The sequence below is a fragment of the Schistocerca nitens genome, chromosome 1 (genome assembly GCF_023898315.1).
Source record: "Schistocerca nitens isolate TAMUIC-IGC-003100 chromosome 1, iqSchNite1.1, whole genome shotgun sequence".
NCBI classification, from domain to species: domain Eukaryota; kingdom Metazoa; phylum Arthropoda; class Insecta; order Orthoptera; family Acrididae; genus Schistocerca; species Schistocerca nitens.
Genome location: NC_064614.1, coordinates 1,294,942,143 through 1,294,956,561, shown reverse-complemented (window position 1 = coordinate 1,294,956,561; position 14,419 = coordinate 1,294,942,143). Strand labels below are relative to the sequence as shown.

The 14,419-nt window shown below is 41.0% G+C and overlaps 1 protein-coding gene across 1 annotated transcript; it reads left to right on the top strand.

The window, feature by feature from the left end:
- Window positions 1-12,870: 12,870 nt before the first annotated feature.
- LOC126234237 (uncharacterized) lies at window positions 12,871-13,479 on the top strand. The gene has a single exon (XM_049942932.1). It carries the CDS (start codon window positions 12,871-12,873, stop codon window positions 13,477-13,479), a length of 609 nt encoding a protein of 202 aa, XP_049798889.1.
- The last annotated feature ends 940 nt before the right edge of the window (window positions 13,480-14,419 follow it).

The following is a 14,419-nucleotide window of genomic DNA, read 5'->3' as shown; positions in this document are numbered from 1 at the left end:
TGTGAGGAATTCCTGAAATGTCTGCAAGGGATGGTTTTGGGGGAGGGGAGGAGGATCCCTTTCAGAAGGCGGTCGGAACTGTTCTAGACAGGGTTCAACACTGGGTCTAGTATTTGGGGGGGGTGTGTGAGTAGTGAAGTGATATTTCCAGTTGAGGTTCCAGGTAAATGAGAGGAGATCTTTAACCAGGGCAGTGTGGTTGAATTTAGGTGTGGGGCTAAAGGTTAAGCCTTTTGGTAGAACAGATGTCTCTGGAGGAGAGAGGGATCTGGATGAGAGGTTTAGAACTGAATTGAGATTGGTGATATGTGGCATTTGACTGTGGTTACAGTTGAGATTTGGTCTGTGTGGGGTATGTGCAGGGACAGGGAGATTGAGTAGGGTGGCTAGGCTAGGTTTGTTGGCTATGAGAGGGGTTTGTTGAAGGTTCTGTTGTGGTTGGTGTTTGTGAGGGATAGGGAGAGGGACCCCACTTCTTAGGTGTTGCACTAGCACTGTGGATAGTTTTTTCAGGTGGTGTGTGGCATGGAACTCAAGTTTGCAGCTGGCTTCTAGGATGATGTTCCTGAGTGTGTTCTCTAAGCAAGGGTTTGAGAGGTGGAGGACTTTGAAGAGAGATAGGAGCTGTTGGGAGTGGTGGTTACACGAAGTAGTGTAGAGATTCAGGACAAGATGGGTAAGGGCTAAGGATTGAAGGTTCTGAAAGTCCAGGAGAGACTGGTGGAAGGAGGAATTGCACCCACAGATGGGAACTTTTAAGGTAAGTCCTTTAGGAGTAATTGCAAAGTTTAAGCAGGACCAGAGGAAAAGTAATTGGGATTGCCGTTTGGCTAAGGAGAATGCATGTTTCCGGAATGAATGTAAATAATGTGGTATAAGATTAGGGTACATAGTGGGTAACTGGTGGGTAGGGAAATTAAATAACTGAGGTTGAAATAGTAATCATAAGAAGGAATAAAACACGGAGGGAAGGACGAGAAAGCAAGAAATTGTGTTGGTAATGTTCAATACCAAAGGAAGACCACTAAATAAGAAAAATACGGAAAAAGTTGACCAGACCAGGCAAGTATGTCCAGATCAGGGGAACTTTTAAGGTAACTCCTTTAGGGGTAATTCCAAAGGTTAAGCAGGAAAACATCAACTAATTACTCCGCCAGGGATATGACTTTCTCAAGTCAACCCCTGAAATGAGATCATCCCTTGACAAAATTCTCCCCACACCACCCAGAGTTGCCTTTCATCGCCCCCCCCCCCCCCCCTAACCGCCGTAACATCCTTGTTAAACCCTACAATATTCCCAGACTACCTTCTCTACCCAGCGGTTCCTACCCCTGTAACCAACCCCGCTACAAAATCTGCCCCATGCATCCCTCCACAACCACCTACTCCAGCCCCGCTACTGGTAAAACACACACAATTCAAGCAATTCAAGGCAGGGCCACGTGTGAAACTACACATGTCATTTATCAGTTGACATGCATGCACTGCACAGCCTTTTACATTGGTATGACAACAACTAAACTGGCTGAGCACATGAACGGACACAGACGAACTGTCCGCCTAGGAGATGTCCAATACCCAGTAGCGGAGCATGCCCTCCAGCATAATTCTAGGGACCTAGGAACCTGCTACACCGTATGTGCCATTTGGCTTCTCCCACCCAACACCAGTCCCTCTGAACTGCGGAGATGGGAACTTGCACTCCAACACATCCTTTCATCCCGCCATTCCCCTGGGCTGAACCTACGTTAAACAACCTCACTCCCATTTACTCTTCAATCTTCTCCTCTTTCCCTTTCCTCTTTAGCCATTCACACATCTTTTCATCCTACATAGTTGTGTTTATCTTTATACTATATACCTCTTTACTTCTGTATGCATCCTCTTTGGTTTGAAGCTGGCACAGTACTTAAAGTAGAATATCTTTGGCTTCCCTCTGACAACCATGCCTCCATCCTTGCTACCGTCTGTGTTTTCCTTTCCCTGTTGCTTCATAACCTGGGTTGTGAGTAACTGAATCTACTTTCCCTGCTTCCCTTTCTTTCCCCTCTCTTTTCCCTGATGAAGGAACATTTGTTCCGAAAGTTAGGAACGTAAATTTTTGGTTCTGTTTTTTGTGTATCTATCGGCTCTACTGAGCTGAGGTAAGTACTGGCCAGCCCTTCTATCTCTTTGCTAGTATTTAAACCTAACTAACCTAAGAACATCACACAACACCCAGTCATCACGAGGCAGAGAAAATCCCTGACCCCACCGGGAATCGAAACCGGGAACCCGGGCGCGATAAGCGAGAACGCTACTGCACGACCACGAGATGTGGACGGGCATTAACAAACCCAGCTTATATATTATTGTCACCATCATCTACTTTGTAACACTGAGATTCATTTAATATTTACTTTTTGATCTTCTGCACACATTTTGTTCATTCTTTGGTGTGAATAGGGATTCCTGTTTTCTTAAGCTTTCTATCCTGTGTATTTAATTATGAAAGTCAACTTCCTGCCTACATTCTCTCATGAATGTTTTGTTTTCACTAGTGGAAGACAAAATTCAGTGGATGTTTGGCTAGAAAAATTCGAACTATTATTTACATCGTACAAAAGGCTATGAAATTGTACAATCCAATGAAACTAATTACTCCAGGTCCAGTAAGTCTACAGCAACATTGCTTGGGTGTTGCTGGTTCTCCAGAAGAGAGTGTTTGAGTGAGTCAGTGAGTGAGTGAGTGAGTGAGTGAGAGAGATAGATTCAGTGATGAGAGGAGGAGGAGGAGGAGGAGGAGGAGGAGGAGGAGGAGGAGGAGAATGAGAAAGAAAGAAGAAGAAACACAGTACCAGAACATAGCCTACAACTCTCCACTGACACCAACAGTAATACCAAGCGTCAACTCCCCGTATGACAAATGTCTCACCATCAATTACGTAGTATGTCGTCACATTGTGAGACACTGAGAGAAGATATGGAATTTAATCTGGGATAAAGGTTGAAAAATTGGTGATCAGCATCTCTTGACATGTCTTCTGCCTGGGATCCCAATGCCAGGATTAGAATTTTCTTTGGTGATGAGACCTGCTTTGAAGTAAGCCCTATGACCAGAGTGTCTTAGAGTACATTACAAGATACAAGGTCTGGAAACACAGTGAGTATTGTCTGTGCATCAACATAGACTGCTTCCATTATTTTGAGAAGACTTCTGCGAACAGACCAAGAATGAATGCTAGTCTACAAGCCTCAACTGTCACCTTATTCTGTTATACTGTATAGTATCTTCAGGTTAATGAATCGCACTAAATCATACAAACAGCCACAGTTTAAGTGGGATGCTGGTTAATCATTACAAAAATGTAACATTTAGGATCTGTCTATCCACATGGCCTATCACAGAGAAACTTATTGCATAATCCTCATTTGAGGCCACATGTGTTTCTTTTCAAATGTAACTGCCTTAAGTTGATGTATTAACAATGTAGGAAAAGACAGGCACATGACTACCAACTCCAGCATGCCTGCACTCTGGCCTGAGATGCTGGAGCTGGCAGTCGTGTACATGAGGTGTGCTTGATTGTGCATACTAATGATGTGTGTCTCCCTTACTGATGAAGGCTGTGGGTGAAAGCTTTATTTAAGTGCCTTTCAATTGTACCTGTCTGCAACTTATTGTGTCTTCTTTACATTAAGTAGCGATCTGTCTTTCCCAACACTGTAAATATTCCTCCATGGAGTTTCCATTGTTTAAGTTGAAGTATCATTTAAAACCATGACATGTCTCACCTTTTATTTCAAAAATTAGGAAACCACTGTTTTTACACATTCTTTAGAGCCCATGACATACAACTCCAAGCGACATTCTGTAGAAGTTTAGAGAACATACTAAAGACCAAAAACAGGATCTGTGCAGTGGTTTGAACACATTTAGGTGCACATGTCCTGTTTATTTCAAAAGAAAATGGCATCACACTCAAACTACTCCCCAAATGGGCACAATTTTTCTGAAGAAAATTGTTTGAAAGGTATCATTTTTTGAAAGGATTTTGACAGCCATGAGATTCTGTATAATACTGATGACTACTATAAAAACCTATTTGTGATATTATTTCAAATTTCTCTCTGTGAGCAACACTGAAAGTTATCCGAATGTATAAAAATGCTTAGACATTGTGTGAGTAGGCACAGTCCACTTAGTTTTTGTGTAGAAAGCTCTAGTTTGTAAGGTTGTTAAAAATTTAGTTGTACCCATTGAAGGCACAATGGAAGCAGACAAGTGTATCAGAAACACACATCAGATTTTAGTTCTCCCTTTGCTGATTGGTTCTCCCTAAGAAGTTCATCAAAGCAATGTGAAACAATACTATGTAAGATATTTACCACATCCACCAACAGCTCACCTCTCAACTTCTTGTATGTTAATATTCACCACTAGTTCATACTGTGCATTGAGAGTGGTTTTATCTTTTTCTTTTTGTAGTTTAAGCTTATTAATAATAAAACAAAAAGGATCTCTTACCTACTTGCAGCACAGCAAACATTAACCCAATCAAAGGTAGCCTTGGATATCTGAGCCAGACCAGTACAACATGTGTACTGCACATAAAGACTGCTCATAAACTGAGATTGACATGTCTTTTAAACAGGTTTCAGACATTCTATTGCAGGTTCCGGTATCATACTCTCTCACTGGGCTACTAAAGCTGATTACTGATTAATAAGAGGAGAGCTTGTAATACCTCTGTAAGGATGAAGGGAATACATTAGGGTCAATACGAATATCTTAATGTCACTATACAGTCATCACTTTAGAATATTTTATTGTGTGTTTAATATATTTGAAATTATGATTGGCAGTGATTCATCTGTGATGTTGGAGGAGCTACACAGGATTTATAACTGATAAAATGTAAACTGTTTCAAAGCCATGTAGCTGACCACAGGGTAATTGTGTCTAGGATCATATGGGTACTTCATGGAAAACAATTAAGATGAGCTGCTTGACAACTGCACTGCTTACAACACAGTGAGGAGTCATTATCTCCTTACCTCCACAATGATGTGGTATGGGTAACACAAAGATAGGCAGACAGACAGACCATCAAATGACAATACCAACTTGAAATCTTTGTCAGCTCATAGTCAGTCTGTAGACTGGTAATGTTGACCCTTCGGGTCAAGATTTAAAAACACTTCTTCCTGGACTGAGAATCCTTTGAACACAGCTCTGTCAAGGCTCAGCACTGCTCACATACCTCTCTAAAACTGCAGGTCATTACAGACTGATGTGTGATGGTAGGGATGTCGGTAATTCTGCTTGTCATACAAGTGCTCCTCTGATGTCAGTATTTCACCCAGGAAAAGTACAGTGTGGGGGAACTTCGGCAACAGCTTTAAATCTCCAATCATATCCAGCTCCTCCCTCATGTGTACCTCACTACAGTGCATTCAGTTAGATAGCGATAAGCAAATTGAGAGTTAATTAATGTGTACCATCTTGTCAATGGCACATGAAGTGAATTACAGCATTGAAGAATCACATCTGTAGGTACATAATCGACATTGTGTTTGTGTGACCCGAATAAGGAGTCGAAGAGAGTGTGTGGCCATTTCTGCATATGCCTTTCCCATACAATTAAATGACACATATTTGTCCTTCAGTCTTTGGCAATGACTCAGTTTTGCTAGAGCTACTTTCAACCAACAGTGGTTTGTTTATGGAGATGCTTTTACTTGGCAATACAGTGGCATGTACGATGTGCACAACTATAAGGAATGAGTGAAGTTTTTAATGTTATGTCGGAACCAATGAGGGAAGTTACATGGTGTGCAATTACCTTAGACACAATCTCATTAATCACACCAGCGTAAGATGAATGTGGACAAATGCTTTGCACAGGTTGCTGCTGCCTCACCCACCTACCTCATGAGATCAAATGAGTCAAACATGCGAACAGCTTCACAGAGAAGCCTCTGTGTTGCTATTGCTATATTGAAGGTTATCATTGTGATTTTTTTTTATACTGTCCAAAGCATTCCACACTACAAAAACTTTCCTTATGCTGGACTGACTATTGGGGACTGTAACAATTTGATGCATCACAGCTTACTCAAAGAAGTTTCCTTAGTGTATGGTGATTCATTTATCTGGACCTGTCTTAAGGAAGTTTATTTGAATGATATATTCAGATAACTTTGGTAAAGTCATGTGTTACCCAACATTTACCTATTAATGGATTGTAGACTGCTCAGAAGTTTTGTTATTTTTCATGTATGTAAACTGATAAGGATGGACACCACACTTGTTCAAGACAGAATAGTACTTGCAGCCTCAGCACAACTCACAGCACAGTGACTGCAGAGCATTAGATTATTTCATGCTACAGCATCCTGTCTTGTAGATGTGTGGCAGGCCAGTCAAGTTTAGAACTGTCAAACTGATTTCATGTAATGTCAGATCAGATGTATGAACATTGTTTAAGGTATGTTACCTTGCAAACAGCGATTTTAACAAAAGGTGCAATTGCAATATATCTCTGTTCACAAGACACTTTTTATTTTCTCTCTCTCTCGCACAAAAAACAACTTCAAAAAAACACACACACACACACACACACACACACACACACACACACACACACACACACACACACACCTGTACCCTCCCATGATTGATACCTAGCCGTGAGATATAGCTTTTTCTGCTCACCTCATTTCTGATGTGCATCATAATAACACACACACACACACACACACACACACACACACACACACACACACACACACACACACACACACACACACCTGTACCCTCCGATGATTGATACCTAGCCGTGAGATATAGCTTTTTCTGCTCACCTCATTTCTGATGTGCATCATAATAAGAATTTTATAGTATGCTGCAGCCTATTTTCTTCTAGAGCTCAATGAGGTTCCTGCCCTTAATCAGGTAACTAGCTGTATTTATTCGTTTGCTCAACAATAAGGGAATTATGCAAACTGCTGCCTTTCCCCCTTCCTTGATTCTGTTTATCCAATCCAACAGAACTAAATTTTTTCTACCTCAATCTGAGCTTCAGTGACAGAAAGCTTCTATCTTTGCTATTAGTTATGTGATCTTCATGTCTTTTACGCATAAAAAGCGTAAGCCCTTGGCCAGTCGTACTGGGAATTCCTTCGCCTGTCCCAATGCAGTTGCCCCTGCATCTGAAAGAGTTCTGTAGTCATGTCGTCCAAAGAGTCAAGTCCTAGGTTACAGTTGGTACATCAGAACAGCCACAAATGGGTGTTGTCAGTGGAAAAACAACTTGCTACAATACACAGCATCCAAAATGGAGAAATGTTCTTTTATTTGATGAAACTGTAGAACATAGGAGGTCAAGGAAATCAGTCATTGTAAAGCCCTTATACTGAGAAACACATTAAATGATCCAATGTAGTAATTGAAATACAATAGAATAAATATCTTATGGGGCAAATAAATGACCTAAAAGAGTTCTTATAGTCACAGGATGGCAGAGGCACATTCTGAAAGTGAGAATAACCATAACAGAATTCAGGATTACTTTGGTCCAATTGTGGAGTATAATCCAGATCTGTAGCTTATTATAGTCCGTTCATCCCCAGGATCACACTACGACAGCAGGAGGGGAGTCAGTGTTTACAACAAGATATATGAGGGGTGGTAAAGTTTATAGCCTGAGTTAGTTACCATAGTGCCTTGCACAAACACCACCACCTACTTTTATGGTGCCCCTTTCTGGGTATGCAAGTCATATTTTGCATCTCCAGCTTCGTTAGTTTTGTCACTTGGATGTATTTTATATCTTAGTGTAAGAAAAATGGTGAATATTGAGAGAATTAAGAACTGTGCTGTGACTGAGTATCTTCATTTGAAGGGAGTGACACCCAAGATTATTGTGGAGAACATGTGGAATATACATAAGGACAGTACTCCATCTTATGAAACAGTGAAAAGCAGAGTGTCCAACTTCAAATGTGGAAGAATGAGTATTGAAGACATGCCAAGCAGTGGAAGACCTATCGCCATTGCCACTGATGAAACAGTGACTGCAATTCATGGTACGATTTTGCAGGATTATCGAAAAACATTGCAGCACACTGAAACCACATTTGGAATCTTCCATGGGTATGCTCATGTTGATATTTTGAGAATGCAAAGTTTCATCTCTGTTGGTCCTGTAAGATTTGAATGCAGATCAGAGGTGGGAGCATGTGAAGCATTATGAAGAAATCCTCCACCAATCTGAAGTGGATGATGACAGCTTTCTTGCAAGGTATGTGATAATGGACAAAATATTGGTTCATAACTTTGATTCTAAGACAAAACAGCAGTCACAACAATGGAAACATCCTTCATCCCCTACCCCAGTAAAATTCTGGGTGCAAAAATCTGCCGGTAAGTTATTGGCATTGGTCTTCTGGGATGCAGAAGGGGATAAACATGGCAGATTACTTGTGAAAGGGTGCAACTATCAGTACATCATACTATTGTACCCTTCTGCACCATTTTAGAGAAGAGATAAAGGAAAAAAGGTGTGGAAAATTGGCACGTGGAGTTCTTTTCCATCAGGATAATGCACCAGCACACAAAGCCCTTGCAACACTGTGTGATGGTGGGTTTGAATGTTTACATTATCTGCATTATTATCCAGATTTGGCTCCATCAGTCTTTATTCTTTTCCCAAACCTAAAAATGACCTCTAAGGACAATGATGATGCAGTATTGATGCTGTGAATGCTTGATTGGATTTGAAATTAAAGACTTTATTATTTGAATGGTTTTCAGAAGTTATCTGAGTGTGCCCACAAATGTGTTAGTGTACATGGGTATCATACTGAAAAATAAACTGATATAACACCCTCTCATAGACTGTCCTAAGTAATTTTAAATTGATGAAATTAAGGAACTAATTTGAAACCATGGGGATACTTGTCAAGAGAGCTGTAGACTCTTGTCAGGAGAAACATATTATCATGAGTGCCTTTGAGTGTGCTGGTGCAAAACAGACTTTAAAATGGCACTGGTGGAAAGAGAGCAAGTCACAAAATCTAATTGGACAATGGGGCAGACCAAAGTAAGGCAAAGGTAAATTAACACCTCAGTCTATAAATTAGATGCACAAAACTTTCACATGTGCTCAATTATTACAACATTGAGTTCCAGAACCCTTCTGATGACAACCGACACTTCACCTCTCCATTACTAAGTCACTTTATTCACTTCATAAACTATGTTTTTTGCCCCACACTGCATTTTATGTTCATATTTTACAAACACATGTAGGCTAACTTTGAAACTCTATATCTTGGAAATGGTTAAAGATATATATAAAATTTTCAGCTTTTTTCAGGACTGGAATCTTAAGAATGTGTCAAATATTACAGCCATTTCCTGTACATAGCCATCTTGGAATCCATGGCTTGGATTTGATACTCAAAAACCACATTTTTGGGATATTTCATGATAATGGATACTGATATTTTAAAACAAGAAGATCTTATTTCTAGATATATGCATAAAGATTATATCCTTAAAACTTCAGCAATTAGCTCTGGTTAGTTATTTAATTTATCCACTGCTGACACAAACAAATACTAAGAAACTTTTTTGGGGGGGAGGGGGGAGGGGGGTCTTTGCAGGAACCACCGACGATCTAATTGGTGCCTCCATGAGCTTCTTAGGGCACACTGTAGACCACATTGAACACAAAAATAACCAACCTATTTGTTCCATTTGCCTAACCTGAAAAACGTTTTTAATATTAAAAATGGACCCTGTACTGCATGACAGTTACAGGCACACAAATGCTTCCTGGCCCAAGGGCTATGCAAAACACTTGACCCTAACTTTCTGTCATGAATAGACTCCAAAGTCAGAGCCCTGGAAGAACCCCTTTCTAGGCATTTTGGAAAGTACTGGTATGACACACAGTCATGTGTATTCCAGGTGAGGTTGACCAGGCAACAGATAATGATAGCAAGAGCCACGTTAACAAATGTCAATTGTATTTAATTCAGCCAACATCCATCTTTAGCAAACTAAAAAAAAATGAAATCTACTCACCAAACAGTGGCAGAAAACACACACACACACACACACACACACACACACACACACACACACACACACACACACACAAACAAAAAGGTTAAACTTATAACAGCTTTCAAAGCCAGTGGCAACTCCTTCCAGTGGAAGAGTTGAAGTTGAAAGAAGAGCAGTGAAGGAAGAGGACTTGAGAGATTTAGGAAAAGGAGTACAATTCAAGAAAGACACCCAGAACCCCAGGTCAGGGGAGACTTACCAAACAGGATGAGAAGGAAAGACTGACTGTTGAAGACTGCACCAGATGAGAATTTAAATTGATTACTTTCATTGTTAAACTAGAAAATATAACCTGCTAATTACAGCAACTGTAAATGCACAAAAGGGTACTTTATAACTTCCATTTAATTACTCATGATCCACTAGTTAAATGTTGGAAACTTGTGAAGGATGACATTTGTGACAAATCATTCCTAATAGAACTTGCAGTGTACAATAGTTACCCTGGGTGCCTAAAATAATTTACCTCTATGTATTCACTGCTTGCAATACCATAAGCTATATATTAAATATTCCTGTGGTAGACAAGGGTGTGTTTCCTTTATACAAAATTTTCTCACTTCCTGTTGAAGTAGATGCTAAGAAACAGTAACTTGTTATACTTATATACCCCAAGGCAAGGTAATGATGTTAATTCATGATGCCAAATGTCAATACACAAAATTAAGCAAGCATCATTAAGTAATGATCACTTAAAAGTGATCAGAGTAGCACATGGAAGCAACAGCACCCCATATTACCCCAACACCAACTTTCAAAGACCTGAAAATTTTACCAGGAAGAACCATGCACCTCTTCACAATAAATAGGATTATATATGATCACAATATGAGAATAGATTAGCACAAGCATCAGCTGCCCCAGAGACAAAGTAGATGTCAAGCAGGTGTGAGGCATATAGGCACTCAGCAGTACAATAACCTTTCAATGCCCATAAGAAATAGTTAATGGCTGTCATCCAGGAAGAAAGTAAAGGAACTGCTTGCCATGCACTCCATTTACTCTACTGATGAATACTGTAAGGCAAATTTACACTAGCCCTCCAAAATTCCTTCCCAAAAAATAATATGAGATAATTAATTGTCAAATAAAACATTAACTTTTTACATATTCTTAATCTTGTTTCATATAATGAAATTAATTCTTAAGTCAGTTGGGTAGAGAAATGAGTCTGTATGTTTGTACTAATTGTAGTATCTTAATTCCCATCATGCACTCTAAGGTCATATATATTACTGTTACTTAATGTTCTATGAATTCTGCGACAACTGTGAACTGTCCTCCAAGCCCATCGGCCTCCAACCCCATCGGCCTCCAAGCCCATCGGCCTCCAAGCCCATCGGCCTCCAAGCCCATTAGCCTGTGTCAATTTTTTTATTCAATAATACACACAAACTGCTCCTCTTTCTGTTAAGCTTTCTGACTATTTTAATGTCATCATACATGAAGCTTATGCATTTGGGAATATTTAATTTAAATATTGTTTGTATTATTTCTTTTAAGAAATGTAACAATTGCTGTACAGTTACTGCAAACTATTTCCTATATCTTTGTATCTTGTACACCACAAAATGCCAGGGACAATAAATAAATAAAGCAAGAATATTACAGCCTGTTGTAGAGATACTTAATGACTGCATTCAAAATATACAGTCAAACAGGGTGAATTCATACAGTATGGGTTATTTGCTCTTTGCCACTGCATAGAAACAAAGAGTTAATTATTTTAATGTCTGTACACCAGTTATTTTAAGTGAAAGATTGCATTTATTGCTTTCCACAACTTTTATTTGCATCAATTGTCTCCATAGGTGAATGATTTATGAACAGTCTCAGTGTTAAAAATCCATGCATTTTCGTGAAGTAGAAACTTTCTATTGTTGCACCGAGTGGAAAGTTATTGTAACCATAATTGTTGATGCGCTTAGTAGCTAACAGCATTGAGACAGTTTCTGTATAAGTTTGTGGTTTTTGTAAAACTGTGTGGGGTGATTTTGGACAATGCCAAGAATGTACAAGAGCAGGAGAGGTTCTACAATATAGTGTAATTATGACCAGGAACTTTTATATAAAGCTGTTTCTGATATTCAGAGTGGTAAATCATCATACAGAAAAACATGCGATATTTATGGTATACCTAAACCAACCCTACAAACTAAAGTGCAGAAAGCACATCTGAAAAAAATGGGAAGACAGACAGTGCTAAATAAACAAGAAGCGGGAGAAATGCCGCAGCGGGAGAAATGCCGCAGCGGGAGAAATGCCGCAGCGGGAGAAATGCCGCAGCGGGAGAAATGCCGCAGCGGGAGAAATGCCGCAGCGGGAGAAATGCCGCAGCGGGAGAAATGCCGCAGCGGGAGAAATGCCGCAGCGGGAGAAATGCCGCAGCGGGAGAAATGCCGCAGCGGGAGAAATGCCGCAGCGGGAGAAATGCCGCAGCGGGAGAAATGCCGCAGCGGGAGAAATGCCGCAGCGGGAGAAATGCCGCAGCGGGAGAAATGCCGCAGCGGGAGAAATGCCGCCGCAGAAGAAATGCCGCCGCAGAAGAAATGCCGACGCATAAGAAATGCCGACGCATAAGAAATGCCGACGCATAAGAAATGCCGACGCATAAGAAATGCCGACTCATAAGAAATGCCGACGCATAAGAAATGCCGACGCATAAGAAATGCCGACGCATAAGAAATGCCGACGCAGAAGAAATGCCGACGCAGAAGAAATGCCGACGCAGAAGAAATGCCGACGCAGAAGAAATGCCGACGCAGAAGAAATGCCGACGCAGAAGAAATGCCGACGCAGAAGAAATGCCGCCGCAGAAGAAATGCCGCCGCAGAAGAAATGCCGCCGCAGAAGAAATGCCGCCGCAGAAGAAATGCCGCCGCAGAAGAAATGCCGCCGCAGAAGAAATGCCGCCGCAGAAGAAATGCCGCCGCAGAAGAAATGCCGCCGCAGAAGAAATGCCGCCGCAGAAGAAATGCCGCCGCAGAAGAAATGCCGCCGCAGAAGAAATGCCGCCGCAGAAGAAATGCCGCCGCAGAAGAAATGCCGCCGCAGAAGAAATGCCGCCGCAGAAGAAATGCCGCCGCAGAAGAAATGCCGCCGCAGAAGAAATGCCGCCGCAGAAGAAATGCCGCCGCAGAAGAAATGCCGCCGCAGAAGAAATGCCGCCGCAGAAGAAATGCCGCCGCAGAAGAAATGCCGCCGCAGAAGAAATGCCGCCGCAGAAGAAATGCCGCCGCAGAAGAAATGCCGCCGCAGAAGAAATGCCGCCGCAGAAGAAATGCCGCCGCAGAAGAAATGCCGCCGCAGAAGAAATGCCGCCGCAGAAGAAATGCCGCCGCATAAGAAATGCCGCCGCATAAGAAATGCCGCCGCATAAGAAATGCCGCCGCATAAGAAATGCCGACGCATAAGAAATGCCGACGCATAAGAAATGCCGACGCATAAGAAATGCCGACGCATAAGAAATGCCGACGCATAAGAAATGCCGACGCATAAGAAATGCCGACGCATAAGTAATGCCGACGCATAAGAAATGCCGACGCATAAGAAATGCCGACGCATAAGAAATGCCAAAGCAGAAGGAATGTTGAAGCAGAAGGAATGTTGAAGCAGAAGGAATGTTGAAGCAGAAGGAATGTTGAAGCAGAAGGAATGTTGAAGCAGAAGAAATGTTGAAGCAGAAGAAATGTTGAAGCAGAAGAAATGTTGAAGCAGAAGAAATGTTGAAGCAGAAGAAATGTTGAAGCAGAAGAAATGTTGAAGCAGAAGAAATGTTGAAGCAGAAGAAATGTTGAAGCAGAAGAAATGTTGAAGCAGAAGAAATGTTGAAGCAGAAGAAATGTTGAAGCAGAAGAAATGTTGAAGCAGAAGAAATGTTGAAGCAGAAGAAATGTTGAAGCAGAAGAAATGTTGAAGCAGAAGAAATGTTGAAGCAGAAGAAATGTTGAAGCAGAAGAAATGTTGAAGCAGAAGAAATGTTGAAGCAGAAGAAATGTTGAAGCAGAAGAAATGTTGAAGCAGAAGAAATGTTGAAGCAGAAGAAATGTTGAAGCAGAAGAAATGTTGAAGAAAGTCAACTTGAGGGCTGCACATTGAGGATTTCCCTTCACTAAATTGGATATTAGATATTTAGATAAGGCTACCTTGATAAATCTGGCCGAAAAGAGAAGAAATTTCATAATAATTTGCCAGGAGAAGAGTGGGTGCATTTATTCCTCAAATGACAGTCAGAATATCTTTCCATTCACTTAAGCAAAAATATTAAACGAGCTTGTGCAGAACTTATCTGTAATATATAAA

Excerpts from the sequence above, each read along its gene's own strand:
- LOC126234237 (XM_049942932.1), top strand. The coding sequence starts at position 12,871 with ATGCCGACGCAGAAGAAATGCCGACGCAGAAGAAATGCCGACGCAGAA.